This window comes from Ylistrum balloti, unplaced genomic scaffold (genome assembly GCF_031769215.1).
Source record: "Ylistrum balloti isolate Yb309-2 unplaced genomic scaffold, AGI_CSIRO_Ybal_v1 Utg370006, whole genome shotgun sequence".
Classification (NCBI taxonomy): Eukaryota; Metazoa; Mollusca; class Bivalvia; order Pectinida; family Pectinidae; genus Ylistrum; species Ylistrum balloti.
The window spans coordinates 3,286,950-3,307,334 of NW_026782081.1; the positions used below are offsets into that span (position 1 = coordinate 3,286,950).

General features: G+C 34.5%; 1 protein-coding gene and 1 pseudogene across 1 annotated transcript; one reads left to right on the forward strand and one right to left on the reverse strand.

Annotated features, from left to right (window-relative positions):
* Positions 1-2,816: 2,816 nt before the first annotated feature.
* On the reverse strand, positions 2,817-5,206 carry LOC132548210 (myeloid differentiation primary response protein MyD88-like; annotated as a pseudogene).
* A 9,375-nt stretch (positions 5,207-14,581) lies between these two features.
* On the forward strand, positions 14,582-19,733 carry LOC132548211 (uncharacterized). Its single transcript, XM_060212031.1, has 6 exons — positions 14,582-14,909; positions 15,137-15,187; positions 15,558-15,668; positions 15,931-16,108; positions 17,431-17,525; positions 18,754-19,733. Exons 1-6 carry the CDS (start codon positions 14,582-14,584, stop codon positions 19,731-19,733), a joined length of 1,743 nt encoding a protein of 580 aa, XP_060068014.1.
* The last annotated feature ends 652 nt before the right edge of the window (positions 19,734-20,385 follow it).

The window sequence follows — 20,385 nt, forward strand, 5'->3', positions numbered from 1 at the left end:
TAGTTTACGTAATCTGAAACAGAATTTGCGTTTAAATTTCCCACTTAACCAAACACAGTGTTGATGTCAGTAATTTCAAAGCCGAGAACAGACCAAACAATCACACATAATTTCTGTAGTATAGATACAATGTACCAGGTTTGATATACGCACGCAATTGTCTTAGTTACTGAAAATATGTACATATCACTGGCTGAATCTAGAGCGGTGAAGCTTGAAGAGCGAGTGAAAGCCATTTATTGGAATGTTTCCTCTTCTTCTGCAACTTTTCAATGATGGGATAAGGAACACCATCCGGGCCGGAGAACTGAGGAAGATGATGAGCTGAGTGTTGTCATGAAAAGCTGGTAATGGACCAAGACGTTGAGACCTGCCGATTGGTTGCAAATGTCTGGAAAACTGATGAAGCAAGTGTGTGAAGTTGGAAGGGGACTACACGGGAAGATAAAGCAGTATAAATCCAAATGTCTTGCCATTTCTTTGCCCGTCTTGAAACTGAGCAACATGTCCAGTGTTTTTTCGAGGATATTTACATTTTACAATTTTATATTTAGCTCGGCTTGAATATTCAATAGCCAGCTGTTATCAGATGCTACCGTTTCATCAAAACATAGACTACAATTATTTGTAGCCTTCACCTTTAACCAAAATTTAAATAATATTAGCTCTATAAAGGTTAAAATGGTTGTTGTCCTAACTCACAATATACAATATACGAAACTTCTTTTGTTTATACAAAGAAGTCGTTTGCAAAACATTATATATATGCACTTTTTCTACATCTACAGCTTCGTTCAAATCCCTATTTCCCGTGCCGAAACTTAAAATATTATTTACAAATGTGTCAAAAACAAATATCCATGTCTGAATATTAAATTTGTGATTTTTTTAAAATCTTACTTTGGAGATAATAATGCCCTTTTCCTTTATCCAGCGCGATTTTGGGTGATATGAAATTTTCCATTAAAGATGAAAAGCATAACAAAATAATTACATTGGGTCACAATTTCAAGTTCTAAATTAATATAGTACTATTTGTCATTATTTCTGATACCACCGCCAATTCTAAAACTTTTTTTTTTTCTGTGTCCAGCGTAAGTTTATACACTGGTATAAACTTTTTGGAATCTATTCAGCATTCTTGGAAATCTATCAGGCGATTCTGAAATACAACCACGTGACATTGCGGGTGGTAGATACTGTCGTTTTAATTCGTTCGAATAGTGCAGAATATACACATGAACCTGACATTGTTCTAAAATTATCAGATAGATGAAAATTACTACATTTGATTGAATTAAGGGACTACAGCTCTTCTAGATTTTGTCTTTTCTTTCGATAACTTTTGGCCGAAATAGCTGTATGATGCAGTTTACTTCATTGTTTGGTTCTACTGAATCTAACCTTAAATATGTATTGGATGGTGCTATTCACGAGTAGCGGATTTCATGTATGGATGGCAGATCAGTCTCTGGCTTATGAAGTCGACAAACCTTTAAATTCTGTTTGTAATAAAGAATTGTGGGTGATTTTTGTTTTTGTTTTTGTTTTTGTTTTTTTTTTGTTTGGTTCTTCTTTTTTTAATTTTTGCAATAAAATTGTTTATATTTGTATAGCTTCGTAAAGCAATTTATTGTTAAATTGACTAATAAAGAGTTTTAATGTGCCATGTTTATCGTTCAGCTAGGGTGTAAGTAAATATCAAATTAAACAGCTAACGTCTCTAGTGCCTTCGATTCCAAGTTCTCTGTTTTATCTGATTGATACAATAAACGTTTGTTTTCCAAAGATTACACTATATAGAACTACTTGTGTTCGACATTTTGATTTAAGTGGTGACCTACTCACATGGGTAGATCATCAGAAACTTTTTCACGTTATTTACAACAAGTCATACTGATGATTTGACATTTTAATAATCTGAACAATACCAAAACGAGACAGTAAAATTAATGTCAATCATTGTGCGGATTTCTCAACAATCTTAATAAAACATAAAGCACGTATGGAAACGAAAAAGTTTCGTTATCACAAATATTTCATATACTTGATAACAAACATTTAGTATATATATGGTTTTACATTTATAACAAGGCAAATGTTAATCATAAATAATATTATATACAGAATATGTAACAAAGATCATGTAATGATACTTTTGGCAACAAACCTATGATGGATTTCGTATATTTTTTTCTTTTTTGTTTTCTTTTTCCCTTTCGAAAACAATCGGTCATTAAATCATTGACGAACTTCAATAATATATGCAATAATAATCAATATGTAAAATCCTAAACTATTTCATGTATGTAGCTCAATGCTGTTCGGCACCATACCAGAAGAACAGTCTTTCTGCTAAAATTAATTCAAATCTGTAAAATTACATCTTGTGATGACAGCATTATTTCTAATCCTGCCCAGTCACACGCTGTAAGTCTACCATTATTTCTAATCCTGCCCAGTCACACGCTGTAAGTCTACCATTATTTCTAAACCTGTCCAGTCACACGCTGTAATTGTACCATTATTTCTAATCCTGTCCAGTCACAAGCTGTATTTGTACCATTATTTCTAAACCTGTTCAATTACACGCTGTAATTGTACCATTATTTCTAATCCTGTCCAGTCACACGCTGTCACAGGAGTGACTTTGACGTCTGTTGAATGATTGTGTTTTTGCATTACGTTATCTTCAGGGTAATATAGATATTGAATTATGTGGCAGCAAGGATTAAATTTGCAATCTTCCTTCCTTTTTCAACCTGTCTGATGTTTCTTAAAACATTGTCTTCAAATCGGGGAACGGGTTTTCTAAATCAAGGCTTTGCCTTCAATTCTTTCTTTTTATTTTTCAGTTTTTTCTTTTGTGCGTCAACGTCTGGAATATGTCTTTTCTCATCTGGATAAACTTGTGTAGTAATGGTGAGTGTCCAAAGTTCTCGCTTTGTCATATCAGAAGTATCTAACGCGATATTCCAGGCATCGACTTCCGGGAGCCATGTTTGTCGATCTGGTCGAAGTTTCGATTTGATGGTAGCAACAACGCGGGGCCATTGCCACTGTCTTATTCCCTGGTTGTTAAATGGCGCCGAAGCGACAAATTTTAATATATCGGGAGGCTTTATATCTTCTATCACAATTGGAATCACTCTCTTCTCACGAGCTCCTGTAAAACAAAATTAAATTGTATATATATACTATAACTGATTTATTAACACATAATGTCATAACACATATGGATCAGACAACTTGTTTCCCCTGTCTATATCATAGAATATATACAGTTTGTATTACCAACACAATGTTGTGAATTAATATATATATCCAAAAGCATGGCGTCTATAGTGTCTATTCAATGTAGAAAACCTTGATGGTAGCTTTTAATATAACTGTGATGGGCTAGGAGGAAAAAAGGGAAGTGTACTTAGAGACACATCCTTTGATAAAGCATGAGATTATGTATTTGTGACACGTATCTATAATAATTCAAAACATGTGATGCTAATTATATACTCTAAACTGTCAGTAAGCTGCAAGGGGGAAATTGTTTGTCCACTTTCCTCTGTAGTGTGACTTTCGTGATTTTCACCTGTGGTTCAGTTATGGCCATATATATTGGTCTGTATTAATATTACATTTTGTTTGACAGACTCTTTTATATTTTATTTCTTACAATTAACTTGTGTTTATTATGTATGAATTAAGTTCTTAATAAATTGATGAATTAATTAAAGATCATGAACAATAAATTAAAGGTGTATAATGTGATATCTTTTGCATTGTCTTTATATTTTGATACTTTGTTATAGAGATAGATGTGTTGTTACCTGGAGACAGAGCATGCGCAAATTTAAGCTGGAAGTCTGCTGCTGGACTGTTGTAGAATGATTTAGATAAAATCACAGCACATCGACGACATCTGCAAAAAGGGACGAATGTGAAAAAAACATTCTCGAAAGAGACAATCCCGTTACAAATCATATGAGGATATTACCTTTTTAGAGCGTACACCATAGATATGATTGTATATGCCAAACACTTCTTCAGGCTACAATAGCACGAGGCAATAATGACGATATTTTGTACAATGTGCATTTATCAGGATTTGGTTTAAGTATTTTAAATATTGAAAATATTTTTATTCAATACTTCAATGATACAAGTACATAGATGACTTTCGTATTGGAGCAAGCTTGGATCTTATACTTGTGGATACAACCATGTTACGAAAGTCTACGACTGCAAGTGAAAATAGGCGACATAACAAAATGATAACGTTGGTGTTTCGGCACTTCTTCGTACATCCAGCGTGTTGCCTTTGTTATGAAGACGATATCGCAACCGATAAGATGAAGGTTATATATTTATGACTTGTTCATTCAATTTTGAATGACAACCTTACTTTCTTTCTATAATGGCTGCCGATACTGAATGCGCTGCTGTTCCCCACTAAATCGTCTCTCCAGGGGATGAACAAACGAAGGTTGTGTTCCGGCCCCTCCAGGATATTACTCATCTCCTTAACAAAATCAAGCTGGTCCCTTGCTTCAGGATTGTAGATGACGAAACAATCGTAATAGATCTCGTGTTGACTACTCACTGCGATATAAAAGGACAATATGTGACTTTGAATAATTTTGTAACTTATAAAAAATAAGGAACAGCTAATTAGTAGAATTAATCAGATTTGAATCAGTACTAATGAGGATAATAAGGATTAATACTTAATAAGAATGTAGCGGGGTTTACGTAAATATTGTCCTTGTATTGACAGTACACGTAATATCTCATTGACTTTACCATATTACTGTTATAGGGATGAGGCGTGTTGCTTGCCATCCATTTGAGCTATAATGTATAAGGTAAGGTTTTCTGCTCACCATCTGCTACAGTCTGTGTTTCTTCTTGTAGGGGAGGTCGAAAAGTAGGATTTTCTGAAGAACAAATACATGTATATACATATAAGTATATATATATATATATATATCAATATGTCAACTTAATCATAACCCAAACTTAAATTCAAAAATTAGGGAAATGTATGAACAAACGAAATATTTACACGGAGACTTCTGAAAAAGTACAAGGAGAATAAGACCAGGTGTTTTTCCGCTTCATCGAAAACACCCGCCATGTAAACCTTGATCACGAAAGGATAACAGTAAGATAGATTCATAATACAATGTAACTTACTACAGAATTGCATTTGTGGCTACCTGAACGTATAATATGCCATATTGGAATTTAGATTCAATACCTAATTACCTTTGAATATGTTAAGGATATTCTTTTGTGTTTTTATCGATTTTTGATAATCATTGAGAGAATAATTGTAAAGAAAAATATTGGTTACTCTGTTTCAGATGATTTCGTAAACGAAATGTCGCAAAATGTTGATGAATGATAATAAGAGGAAATATATGTAGATAGGAGAAGTAACAACCTTATGTATTCCAAAAAGGAACAAAATCAAAGCATGGAAGAAATGACGACGTCATGTGACATTTTAACTGAAGTAGCACCATATATAAATTTCAATAGAAGTGTAACGGAACTGAAAATCTAAATAATACCTAAAGTGACAAATAATAGTTATGTGTCTCTGTATACAAGTATAATCATGTACTTCCTCCTTGTATATGTGTGTAGTATCAAGTGACACTACAGTACATATCGATACTCTATTATTAGCCTTATCAGCTCTGGGCCAGGTACACAACATTCCGGATCTAAGGAGACACTCCCCTGATAATATGGCAAACTTTCATGTAGAAATCACATAAGCATTTCAAATTACGCTATGTCTCTAAAGTACATAAGGTTTAAAATGGTTTTCCGGAAAATTCACTAAAATCATTAAATGGCTGACTTCCGTGTCAATTAACTTTTTTCCCTTTTTCGATTTCACTAGGGGGCACAAATATTTTTTTTTCTTAACGAACACATCATACTGAGTAAGTATATGGATTGATAAAGTGTGTTGCTTGTAAGACTGAGGGGAAATGTGTCGAAATACAAAACACGAGGTATGAAAATCTATGTATATTGGAGGAGATACTACCTTGTAACACATTTAGTTGACACATATCCAACTGTCAGCTGTAATTTCTCACACGGCTCGTTATCTCTATGTCGGTAAACACAGTAAACAATTCTTTGGTAAAGATTACATATATCAGACATTTTGCGAGTAAGACAGGATAATGAAAGAAATTCGAAGTCAGGTAATATTCAAATGATGATTTAGTAATGATTATCGTAACATGTTTGCTACAAAACTTTTACTCATTGATGGGGCAGTTAATACGACATACCATGCCGGTACATAAAATAGGTCTGGTCCTTGGGATGCAAAAAAATACTCAAAGAGGTGACAGAGGTGGTCTGCTTCTTATCACACACAGCAAAATCTTGTTGCCATTCCGTAGGCCCAAACAGTAATATTGACGGCCTCTCTGATATATTTCAAGGATTACATATGTACATTCATTCAAAATATTGAACTAGGAAACCTATATCGAGTTTTAAATTTTCAGTAACCAGAAACCACTTATCAAACAGATCAATCAGTGACAATGTCCTGTATGCCAACAGTCAATTGATCTTCTAGCATAGAGGCCATTGTCAATGACACTTCCAAAACTTCTTCCCGAATATTCCCCGTCCCATTTCCTGCGCCTTCGGTATATTAAACCTTCCGCCTTCAATCAACATGTACCACATATATGATGACCTCACATGTGTAACAATGATTGCGTATATACCCCTTTTGATACTACACGATGTCCCCGCTATACGTTGTTTAATTTACAGTGTATACGTGTAAGTGCCGAGACAAGTTAAAGCGAATTCTTTACACAATTGCATATTTGTGTCCTTACGGTCGATAACTTACAGACTTTACATATGTGTGCATTCACCACACATTTACAAATAAAAGAAGGGACGATGGTTTACCTGTAGCTTAAAATATATTACCGAATATATAAATAGCATTATTTCATATGCTTGTAAGAATTAAGTTCATATTGATATAACAATTATTATTTTAATAAATACAAATAATGTTGAAATGTTTTACATAGCAGACAGCTCTTGCTACCGGAAGTAAACTAAGGGTGGTTTATATCACAGAAGGGTATATGAATGCTGATTTTGTTTTGCCGGAGGGGTGAATTTTATAAACGAAAACGGTATTTTGATTGACTTACCTAAGTTTTATACTTAGAGCGATGGAAAACGACTTAATGTGTAAAATTATGACACAATATGTATCTTTTATCTTTTTAACTAATATTGAGCAACTGGGGCCGGAAGAGGATGTTGTCTGGATATAATGGGCGATGTTGATATTGTCAAGTAATATTAAGGGACAAAAACATGAAATACCGAATATGGACTGGAAACAGTGTAGCAGAACAGCGTTACCAATTTACGGAGGATAAAACAATTACGACATATTATATTACAAATATAAGATGTGTGTTTATAGTATAAACTGAATGTAATTATGTTAGCTATATGTGAATGTCTACATTACTTCATGTCCATTAAGTAATTGCATATAAATAAATCTTATACGTTTAACCAAACATACAAATTTACAGGTTTTTTTTTTTTAATTTATTTCAACATGAATACTTTGTGTATGACGGAAACATTCCGACTTATTCATTAAAAGTTACGTTTGGTCAGTGAACGGTTTTTCAATAGGGATTTAATAAGTAAATATTTTATAAAACTCGTTAGTTGTAAAATGCTACCTAGAGTGTGGTCATTATAAGATTGGTATTGTGAGCATAGTCGTCAAAAACGTTAATAATCCATTTGACGGATTAATCTGACGATAATGAAAAAAATCATTTTATTGAATTAAATTGTAATTGGCCTTAGACAGCAACATTGGTAAGGAATGTAAATACAAGTTTTGAACTCCCATGCACAGGTATTTACGGTCATATTGAATTTCAGAATTTAGCTGGCAAACATGCTGTATTACGCTATGACATTAGTAACGACAAGAAAAATACCGTTACAAGGCAGTTCAATGATGAATTATTCTTACTTTTATTCGAGTGAAATTATACACAGCGTCATGAAATACTAATATATTCAATATACAATGCATCAGTTTATGCAAATGTGGACCCCTTGTCTACCGAGGTGTTTTATTTTGAATTGCATACAATCCAAATGATATCCAACGAACTGACTGCAGCTAGTTTGTTGTAGAAAATGTGGACTATGCGGTATACATTTGCAATCAATTACTTTCAATTAATTCAAATGTGCTGTTTATGTTGATCAAATTGTCACATGTCAGAATACATTCATAAATCATAATGTTTATGTATAGATTCAAATACCTGAAGTTACAAGGGGCTATATATGGCTAAATAATACGTTTGTATAAAAAAAACGCAACATGATGTCAAAAAGACCGTTTGTATATGTCAAAATCACAACATAAAACATAAAAATGATCGTATATTTAAAAAATAACGCAAAATAACACTAGCAAAAATACCACACAACAGGATCGTTATCTCACATGTCTTAAATGACACATTAGTCATTTTAGAAACAGGTATGCGACATGTTCCATGGAAATGTCACCATTTGTCCTTCTGGCTTATATAATACACTTATCATTCAATGTGATAATTCTGTGTATATATCAGAAGAGAAAACATTTTCTTCTATCCCGTGTTCTTTACAGTTCGTTGCTCATTTGTGATGAAGGTGACATCATTTATTTATTCAAATATGTTAATTGCAGCAATAACGCTAAGATGTAATGTACTTTTTCACATCATGAATTAAAACAGACACGCCTTGCAATGCATTTACATCATGAAACCGAAATTTTATCATTTCAAAAGAAAAGATCATGACAAAGGAAAAGAATAAAAATGAAGTGAAAATATAAAATTTGCAATATCATTCACGCCAAGAATATTATAATTCTCACCATTGGAATAAAAAAAAACTTTTTTGACAGTGTTTGTTACAATGAAAATAATGAAAACACATCATTTTCCTTGTTTCTTCGAAGTCACAAAATGTTACTTATTCACTGCCATGATTAAGTCGAGGTTTTTCTCACATTTCATTCGACTGCCTTCCCCTTGCATTGGTCCTCCTTGGCGCCACAGTTTTGTGTCAGTTGTATGATGCAGTTTGATCCATCACTTCGCAATATTGTGGCGAATTCTTTATTTGTAATGAAATTAGCTGATCATTTGTGATTCTTTGTTAATTAGTGATGCCGGAAAATGAATAACATAAATGTATCTTTAAAACGAAATAGAACAATGACACGACAAATGATTGTGAAATGTTGGTATAATTAACACTATAACCCAATAAGACACGCCTTATATAAGGAATGTACGAAGCTATATTTTTTGGTTCAAGGGTAAATATCTGTTGACATTGGCTAGAGTTTATTCAACCATGTCTCAAGAAGCTGTGGATAACATGTTACTGTTGACGTTGATAACATATGAACTATGTATGAAACGTTTGCTGGAAACACAGCACTACTTTACCTGGTATCAGGAGGATGACGTGGAGAAAATATTCATGTAGGGTCTTATAAATGTGGCCGCGAGCAAGCGACAACTTCAATCGGTTCACGTACCTCGACTGCTGGTGCCGTAAGCATTACAGGTGAAGTTTTTTTTCTGTACTCAATACGGTGGATTTACCTCCTGACAAAATTGGGTTAAGATTCACGGTTATTGTTACATTAATAGATACAAGTGCGATAAGTTTTTGCCCATTTCTTTTCTTTAAATGTTATTACACGGCTTCCCAAAAACTTGAACCGATAAATTGTACAATGCTGCCTAAAGAGAACCGTGGTAAGCATGTGCGGTACCTTTTGAATTCTTAAAATGAATTTATCTATAATCAAATAGCTTCTGGTATAATTATTTATTACATAAACAACTCTCAGAATGTATAAATCAATGTAAAAAGGGTTTTAATTTCAATGCATTCACAATGAACTCTCCATAAGCGAATAAGCTACTACAAACTTTGAAACCCGTCTACCTCTGCCTATATTTATTTTTGATTGTTAATATAATTATTCATCTTTCACTCATTATAATCGGCTGAACCTTACGGAGAAATCTAGGCTACATCATTATCAGTCAGGAGAACGGTGAATATATTCACACATTGATTGGTATGATTGCGACAGTGCGATATTTATGTTACAAATTTCTTTCCCGGAAGTTTTCTGAAATGTATGTACACTTATAATATATATATATTTACCTGTGTGAGTCATAGGGTTTTCCTTGCCTACGGCTGGCGTCCACGTTTCCCTGGCAGAAGATTCGACAAATTGCGTGATGATCAAGAAAAGGTAGGTTTTATCATCTGAACGTTGTTGACATTATATGTTTTGTTTGCTGATAGTTTAGCTAAGTGAATGTAAATTCTGATGTAGTTAATAAGATCTGGCTACATGTAGTCGTCAGTTATCTGTACAGTGTATCAGCTTATATTAACCAATCTTGATATGCACTATATGTGTACCTTATATGTAGCATAATCTTAATTCAAACCCATATTAAATGAAATTATGGCAAAATGTGAACAAAAGAAAGAGTCTTGAAAATGTACAATGAAGACAGGACAAAGCGTTCCAGAAGGATAAGTAAATCTTGGTCAATCCACGTAAGTAATGTCAAATTCCCAAAATGAGAACAAGATAAACAACCACGCTATCCATATGTATACTAACAAACAATACGCACGTGAAACTTTATATCGCACAAATAATTAAAATATTCGAGCATTCTGATGACTGTAAAACCATCCATTAACTGGAATATTAATTTCTAGATACATATTGAATCTGTTGAAAACTTTTCCATGAAGTTGGTGTTACTTTCAGAATGAATTAAATCCGTTTTGAATATTATCATTATCACAAACGAATTAGCAGCTTGAAATCTAAAATAAGAACCAAAGACATGTCAGTGTTCCTTAGTCCTTTACGTGACAGGTATAAAATTTTCTTGTAAAGAATTATATAATAACGTGATAATTGTCTGCAGACATTTTTCTTTTCTCACATACCTAAAGAGATAGGGTTGCTTTCCATTGAAGGGAACCTATGTCACTTCGGGTGAAGACCCGAGGTGAAGGGTTTGATTACCGAGTCGGACCGGATTGTATTTCTGAGGAAAAAACTTGTATGAAATGATATGTATCACGAATACATGTGTTTATACACTCACGTATGATCCTTGTATGCACCTGTTTAGATATGTGGGTATGTTCTGTGTACACTTCATACATATATACACACCAAACATGTAAATATCTAGACATATAAAGACACCGGTTCAACATGAACCTTGTATGTAACTGTATTCGGTATGTGTGTACAATACATTTACATGATGCTGTATAATTGTATGCACATTGTATTAAATACACGTGCCTATTGGTATCCATATTTCCATGTACATTAACATGTATGCACCTTTGAATGTATGTGCATCTTACAGCATGCTATTATTTGCATGTACCTGTTAGTGTATGTACCCGAGAACGCAATAGCTCAGTAGGTACAGCATCTAACTTTGAAACTTCGGGCCAGGATCAAAGTGTGTGGTTCGAAACCTATCCAGGTTACAGGCTGGTGTTTCTTAGCTGACCGCTCTTTGTTGACATTGCGTTCATTAGCAAAAACACTTTAATCACATCGCCTTCGATAGCATGCGATAGGTTTCAAGCATGCTGTTCTATGTGGTTAGACACCAAGTTCTAAAAAAAGATCCCCTCTCTAAATCACCTCAATTTTTTACGTATCGGTAAAAACTATGATACAAAACAAACTAGGCGGTACCCTTTATGATAGTATGTTAATATATTTCCATGTTATGTGTACTTGTATGTACGTATATCTAAATGTTTGTGTACCCGTATGTGCGTATATCTAAATGTTTGTGTACCCGTATGTGCGTATATCTAAATGTTTGTGTACCCGTATGTACGTATATCTAAATGATTGTGTACCCGTATGTACGTATATCTAAATGTTTGTGTACCCGTATGTACGTATATCTAAATGATTGTGTACCCGTATGTACGTATATCTAAATGTTTGTGTACCCGTATGTACGTATATCTAAATGTTTGTGTACCCGTATGTGCGTATATCTAAATGTTTGTGTACCCGTATGTACGTATATCTAAATGTTTGTGTACCCGTATGTACGTATATCTAAATGTTTGTGTACCCGTATGTACGTATATCTAAATGTTTGTGTACCTGTATGTAAGTATATTTAAATGTTTGTGTACCTGTATGTACATATATAGCAAATACATAGTCAGCTGTATTTTGGCGAGGGTGAAGAAAGAAGAGCCTTTTGTTTTTCTCTCCCGAGCATGTACATATATTCACGTGTTTGTGACCTACATGTACACATATCTTAACGTTTGTGTACAAGCATATACATTTTGTACATTTATTTTCACGTTTGTGTACCTGAATGTAAATACATTAAATGCATCTTCATGAACTCTAGTGGAAAATATTTTTAAATATGATTATATTCACTCTTCGAAAACATTAGAGGTAAATAAATCTGCCATGTATTAATTGCTATACATAAGTTCCTTATTTTTTATTAGTCCGAAGGCTTCTGGCTATCTATCCGCCATTTTGGATATGTAGAACCCTTTGAATTAGATATTATGAAGATTTCCCCGGCTATTCAAACTACAATACCTGTTCTTTTGCCTTGGTTTTGAGCACGTCTTTCCCTGGCAGATATCCTTGTAGAGCGAAAGTTAGCTCCATAAGGCTGATCAGTGCCGCTCCCTTCATATAACAAATTGATCCTTTGTAACTCTATCTTCCGTGGAGACTTTTTTGTATATGTAAGTAAATGAATAAATAAATAGACAACGCACATAACTGTACATACTAAGTGAATATGCATTTACAAATGTATATTAGTTATATAAGTAACAGTTATACAACCGCGACACATAAACAAATTAAATGGCAGCCCAGAAAGGCAACAGAGCTGACAAATGAATTCTCATTACTGGCCAGAAGTACATTACTATATATACTGTAACTCAAAGTCAAACATGTCACCTCTCGTCTATAACGTTATTGTACGACTTCTGTCTTCATATACACAACGACTGCATCTAGGTGAATGTGTTTCGAGAACTGAAATTCTAACAACATATAAAGACATGTTTACTATTAGTCCAAAGTAGGAGATATGTCATTCTTTCTATTGATCGACGGCGATACAGAGCTTTATCGCGAATAAATAGTCACGGCCCTTCAGACTGACAGCAAATAAGATGATTTATACCAGATATTAAATCATTAGAGGTATGGCTTTCTGTTTGTGTCCTTATATCGCTTACGACACAAAGATACATCAGAGATAAATAGTCAGAGCCCTTGGTGCAACATAACTTCTTCTGATGTGTTCCCAGTCTACAATACCATGTCGGTTTAATTCAAGTGGTCGATAGGAAAAACAACAAGAGCGAATCGCCTTGTAAACAAACCCTTTTTCTTACATAACATATTTAAGATGAGGGCAAACTAATATTTGAGAACTTAAAACTTTAAGTTGTATTTTTATCGTCTACATCTTCCTCAGAAATCTAAGTCAAATCAAATAAATGTCAGGTTTCTGAAGTAAGAACCTGGGTACATTACAACACAAACAGATAATCAGCGTGCATATTCATGTCAGAACAGTAGACGTTATGAAGAATATCAAATAATTCAGCCTCACACAGTAATCGCTAAAGGAAATATCTTCATTTTCTCCGCTAATGTCTCCATGATTACCATAAATCTTTCGGAACAGTCTTTATGCTCTTGTATCTGTCGACACCTGAAGTTTATTGTGACGGAATCTGTGGTTTCGGCAGAAAGACCCTTAACAAAACCAATATTTAATAAGTTCACAATAGAGAGGTTGGCCACATCACGTGTAACATCCAGCATGACCGGTGTATATAGAAGAGTTTAAAATTAAGTCATTATTACTGGTCGTTTTAGGATGTTTGATAAAATGCAGAAATCACAAAGAAAATAACAAATTGTGCAAGGGAGTACGACGTTAGTCGCCTCTTTTCCTGAATTGGCACCTGGTGTGATGTAGGATATATTGACTCCTGGGGCGATGGAATGATATATGGTGTATGTGTCTAATAGTTCCGTTTAAAGTGAAAATTAGATACGGTACCAGAATACATTACTTTTACCTTAATAGACTGTGAAACAACTTAGGGTTTGGATTTATAATATAAGTGGATACATGTATATTTATAACTGAAGTAGATCAATGGAAAAAAATTAATCTAGTTTTCAATTCAGGTCAAGATGTACACACACTTTGGCAATCACACAAGAGAACTGCGGGTGTCAACAAGGAAACGCAGTCTACAATAATTTATCAATATTTTCAAATCATTTTATCATCTTTATATTTTCGTCTCATTTTCACTTAATCTTTGATTGTGTTTCCAGCTTATTGCATTCAACAAACCAGTGACTATTTAAAACCCGGAAATGGTAGAGGGCTTCCATCTTCCGGAATGTATTTCTGCTATACCATTACGTGCTCTGGGGTCATCAACACGACAACTTCTTGCCATTTACCTCGACCCGCCATCTTGTACCACAAACAATGATGGCATCACTAACGATGCATCTGGCTTAGCAGAACTTGCCGGCTTCGATTATCCGACTATACGATATTTTGAATCCAAAACGAGTAAAACCATCGAACTGTTGAACATGTGGCGGTACCGACAAAACGGAACTCTGGGTAATCTCGTAGGATATCTCCTGCAGCTCGAGAGATTCGATTGTCTGACAGATATCTGGCACAAACTCTGTAAGTAACATTACTTATAATAAGTTCCCTAATGCTATTTGTATGTCGTGACTTGTTATTCTGTATAAGGGCACAAACATCCGGATGTTTCCACTAATGGTTCACCCTCGCTATGGCTACAGTCCTTATAACAGATACGATTAATGTCTGTTTAAGACTTCTACAAGTTGTCGGTGACTCATCAATCAAATGAAAGACATTAGCAAAAGTGTGTATTTTTGTTTTAGTGTCTGACGGTAACAAGTGGGCAAACCGGTCACGTGCTCGTGACTCCTCGTGTAAGTATTTATAATGATCAAAAATCATGTTGCTAAATGTAGAAACACAATGCTTGTCATCAGAATTGATAATAAATATGAAATAACTCGGTAATTTTTGCAAAACTCACTTAATACCATGTATTTATAGTCACCAAGTCTGAATCCATTGTAAGGAACGTAACGTGTATACTTGTGTATTACAACTTTAGGTAAACTGAGATCAATGAATACATATTTACTACACAAATATATAGAGAATATGTAGGTGGTATTGAGTCAATTTAGTGGATTACCGCTCATGATAACTTACTTACTACGAAATAGATAAGATAATGCAGAAGTACACGAAAAATTGTTATTTTTTCAAAAAAGTATAAATATTTACCAGGCTCTGTGGAGAGTATGACCGGAAGCGGCACATCGACTGCATCATCCCTTGATGACGTCAGCGCGTCGGTCGACTCAGACAGCAGCTCTAACTTCTTGACTGTCGACGATGGTAAGGGATCTCAGAACTCTCTAGCATGGCACTACAAAGAATGCTTAAGCCCCTAATGAAATAATTATTCTACGTTCGTTTGTTTTTGGTAATGTCATTCACCAGTAATCAAAATAACAATGTATATTTTAAAGGCATATTTTATCTCCAAATATAATCGAATCTATTTGCCTCCATCTCACGAGTATACATGGAGAACGACAGTGCCAAAAGTTGTCAATATTGTAAAATAATAAATTAATATCCATTTTATTTTCTAAAGTGAACGCAGGGCAAGTCCAAAAGTATTCCGCATGTGTCTGTTGTGCTGACGGCGACATAGGCCTTGCACGTGACATAGTCAGGGAGTTGTCGAAAACTACTAAACTGTTTGTCCCTCAAGATCATCTAGTAGGCGGGGCATACGAATTCGAGGCAACAGCGGAAGTGATAGAGGACAGGTAACGTCTTGTTTACAAAGATCCAATTTACCTTGACAAGATATCATCATATGCTAATTTATATTTTTTCGTCAATTAAACTTCTGAAACTCGTGTAATGAAACGTTATATTCTACTTAAATAAAAATATTAGCATTACTTCGCAAATTTAAATCGTTAGTTATCAGTGATTGAAACTTCAATATCACGGTCGCTGCTTGTGTAGCTATTGTAATGAATATGAATGCCTGACAGGTGTCACCTCTCTTCACAATAAATTGTAAAACCAAAGCTTGTAGCTAGGTTTTGGTTACTAATATAACAAGTATCATACATCACCAGCGGATATCACACTAACATCATTTAAGTTAGGGAAATATGTTGGCAAACCACTTGGTAGCATTTTTCAATATCTAATTTAATCCTGATCTGTGATACATTATTACACAGCCATATACCGCAATTTCAGTTAATGGAATATCGAAAACAAAAACGAGAAACAGATAACTTGGGACGAACAGACTGACGGACAAAGGGAAACCTATAGTTCTCCGTCGAACTGACTGAAAATGCTGTCAACCATAATATTTAAGCTAAAAGTGTATGTCATTTCGTTAAGTAACATGAATTAACGGCTGTGACATGATTGGGGATTGAGAAAAATATCAGTAAGACAATCACAATCCAGGACTTTTACCATTGGTCACTAGATGTTTTCAACGATTTATCAACGTAACGTGTGCTCCCACAAACCAAATGAAATGAAGGTATTGGCCTCTTAAACTCGAAATGATTTTAGAAATGGCATGTTTGAAGTTATGCTCGTTGCCTTTACTGGTTGGGTGAAATAAGACACAAACTTTCCATTTATCTACATGGCGCCAATCTCTTGATAATTAAAGTATGAGCCAGACGTTTTCAATAAGTACCCAGTCTTTATCAAACTTTCTATGTCATCAACATAAATGCCAGTCAAACCATTTTACGTGTGAACGATAATTGTGTTATACTGTAACAGCGTGCACGAGGAACGATAACTCTCCTTGACGCATGTCAACAAGAGTGATCCTCCTTAAGGACGTTTCTAGGAAGACGATTATTTATTTATTTATTTATTTATCTTTTTTAAATGTTTGTAAGAAACATACTCTAATTAATCTCCCGTTGTAACTTTTCTATCTATGCTAATCCGTGTTGATGATTAATCAGCCTCCACTCGAAATATTCCCCTTCTGTTCAGTAATATGTTCATGATACCTGTAAATTCCCCGTCATTGAGATGAGCTCTGGCAAAGACTCGACGTCAGTTCTAAACGTTAAAATTGGAATGCTTTGTTTTGTAGATGCGATGGTCGCCTGGTGGTGCTATTATCCAATCATTATACCAATTCGCCGGCCTGTTACTTCGCTACTCAGTTCGCCAAGACGCTGGATCCCGGTAAGTAACATAACCCTGTTTTTTCAGTGCTACACCAGGGTCACAAATAGTCAATTTAGTACATTGTTATTGTGATGTTTCGTCTGCTTTATAAAATGTGTAAACAAAGATACATGATAAGTCCTTTCGTCTAAAATTTTCTTGTGATGATCTTGTGAAAGGTTTGAACTTAGAAAGTATATTAAAAGCAAAAATCTATATGTTGCTGCACAACTTAATCTGGTGTATGGGTCAAAATAACAGAAATAGCAGAAAATAATTTATTTTCACATATTATCCTTATTTTGTTCCTGAATAATAGAAATTTCCAGTTATTTTCGCGGCAACATTTTTTCAAATATTTTATGTCTTTCATTACAATAAAAGGGTATGCTACTTGGATATTAAGAAAAAATATTGCGTTTTCAACAAGCTTTAAACTATATAGCAACCAAAAAATGAAAATGTTCCAAAATGACCTAAATCCTTTATTTGACTTTATTCTAATAATAACCTTGTTTAAATACTTTATGTTTGGATAGAGAAATTGTCTATGATACTTTTTTTCATGATTAAAAAGGAGGCGGTCATTGTGCTTTATTTTTTGCAATTTCCATCCAAATAGACAGTTTTTCCAAGATACAAAAAAAAACCTAACTTTTTATTTTCGTATCGTAAAATCCGAGAAAGTGATCCACCAAGACGAAATTCTGTGATTTGTGGTGATAATTCATGCAAAATTTTGTTAAAATCTATCCAAGACTTCCAGATTTATACTCAAGAGAAATACCTTAGCAACCAGAAAACGTTAAAATTGTTGACACTATTAACCGAACCACGCCGTCAACTACGTCGTCAAAGATAATAGTCCGCAAGCGCAATTTCTTCAAATTGTCATAAAAATCGATCTTTTTAAGTCTGCAAGTACAACCCTAAATATCAAAGTGTATAAGACAACCAAAGTCCAAGGTATTGTGTTGGAATTATATTGAAATATGTCTTACCTCCGGTCAAAACATCAGAGGAGTACATCCTCAAGTTAGAAATATATGAACATATATAGGCCGTCCATTGATTTATAGAGAAGTTTGCGGTGACGTTTACAAATTATCCATTTCTCTTTTTCTCATTCAAAGCACTTAACCAAAAGTAAGAGATATTCATCTTTATGGTATTAATACCAATCAAGTCGACAATAGCTATGAAGCTGAAATATTTCTCATACAAATAATGGCATTCTTCCTTTCAGACGCTCGTAGACGGCGGATCATACCAATTGTGACGCAGGAGGGTGTGACTTTCCCGCGAATTTTACGTGGTATCAGCACTATCAAACACTACAGGTGTACTTCCATGACGTCATTCCTAGCTCAGATCATTGTTTCACTTTCATACCAATCTCCAACGAACAATGGAAGTGAAATCTCGAAAACTTCTGCCCACCAAAACAGAAATAATTCAATCATGTCTTTCAGAAGTTCCGTCGAATGTCCTGGAAAATCTTCCGATGTGACAACATCCATGGTTCCATCTTCTGATTGTAACCAAACGTCATGTTCAGCTGCAGACATTTCAAATGTTCCATTGGCATCTATGGTATCGAATGAATCTCGAATAACAAACGATCGGAGTTCTTTGTATTCGTCACTGGATCCTAGTTTGGTGTCGCCAGGGATACATCTTGAGCGTGTATCGTGTCACACCAAAATACTCAACGTTAATCCACTTCCCTTGAATATAAATGGACAGTCTGAAGTATGCAGAGAAAATTATTCTGCATATTCAATGAACAGTTCAAATGAAAGAATTTTAAGTCGGCCAGGGTATAATGACCTTTCACCCGTACGTGATGACGTGACAAGACAGTTACAGGCGACGCCTGATGGTGTTCGTCCCCAGTTAGATTTTAACATCGGCATGAGCCAAATGTCTGATGTTAACGTCGAGAAAATCGGCATGAAGGCCCAAAACAGTGGCAAAAATAAGTCCACTATATTTGCTACTTTGAAACGGGTTTTCACGCGTTCTCCGTCAAACAAAAATATGGAAAAATCTGACAATTCAAAAACCAACGCAGTCAACAATTATCATGTGATGAATACGTGCAACGTATCTCAGCCCTTGGAGTATAAGTTAGAAGAAGCAGGCTATAAGAGATCGGTGTTTCAGCACATGACGGCGCCCTCGCCGGGAGACAGAAGCACAGAGAGTGACGTGATATTTGTGTAAACGAAACGCTAAAAATCTACAACCATTTCAGATCCCAGCACATCATATACGATATAGAAGAGGAGTTTGGCTAAAATATTTGCCTATCGCAAAGATCAACGAGAATCTTAAAGCCCAACCATGTTAGTGCAATGGGATTCGTACGACGTTGCTGTGATGAATCACACCCTCCTTTTTAAGGGAAAATCAGATTTAAATGATTAAGTGTTACTGTCTTACATATCTAAGTTTTCTTTTAAAAAAAATAAAAATAATAAAAAAAAAAAAAAGATTTATGCGATCGTTGTATTCATTCTTGGCCTTTTTGTGATAATTCATGTGTGACGTAATACCCTCTGGTATTAAGGGTTATTGATATCAAAATCTTAAAATTAAGTTTAACATAGCAAACGAACAAGCGAGCCACATAGAATTAGGCATATGAGCGGCGCAGTGATTATCCGTAAATGCTTGGTAAAAGAATCGACTTGGTACACTGTCAACATTAATTGTTTTTTCTGCCTTTTTTTTAACCCTGTCATTTTACTCCAAAAAGTCATAATTGGGACATAATTGCAACTTTGTTGTGTCTTAAATGGTGGACATAGACGTTATAACCGTAAAAATTCAAATTTGATTGAAAATATTTTTTGACCTATATGATCAGGAGGAT

What these genes read in the sequence shown, in the direction of transcription:
- LOC132548211 (XM_060212031.1), top strand. Translation starts at nt 14,582, where the DNA reads ATGGTAGAGGGCTTCCATCTTCCGGAATGTATTTCTGCTATACCATTA. An exon ending in GCGGAAGTGATAGAGGACAG is followed by an intron (nt 16,109 to 17,430) that starts GTAACGTCTTGT and finishes TTTGTTTTGTAG; the next exon opens with ATGCGATGGTCGCCTGGTGG. An exon ending in CGCCAAGACGCTGGATCCCG is followed by an intron (nt 17,526 to 18,753) that starts GTAAGTAACATA and finishes TCTTCCTTTCAG; the next exon opens with ACGCTCGTAGACGGCGGATC.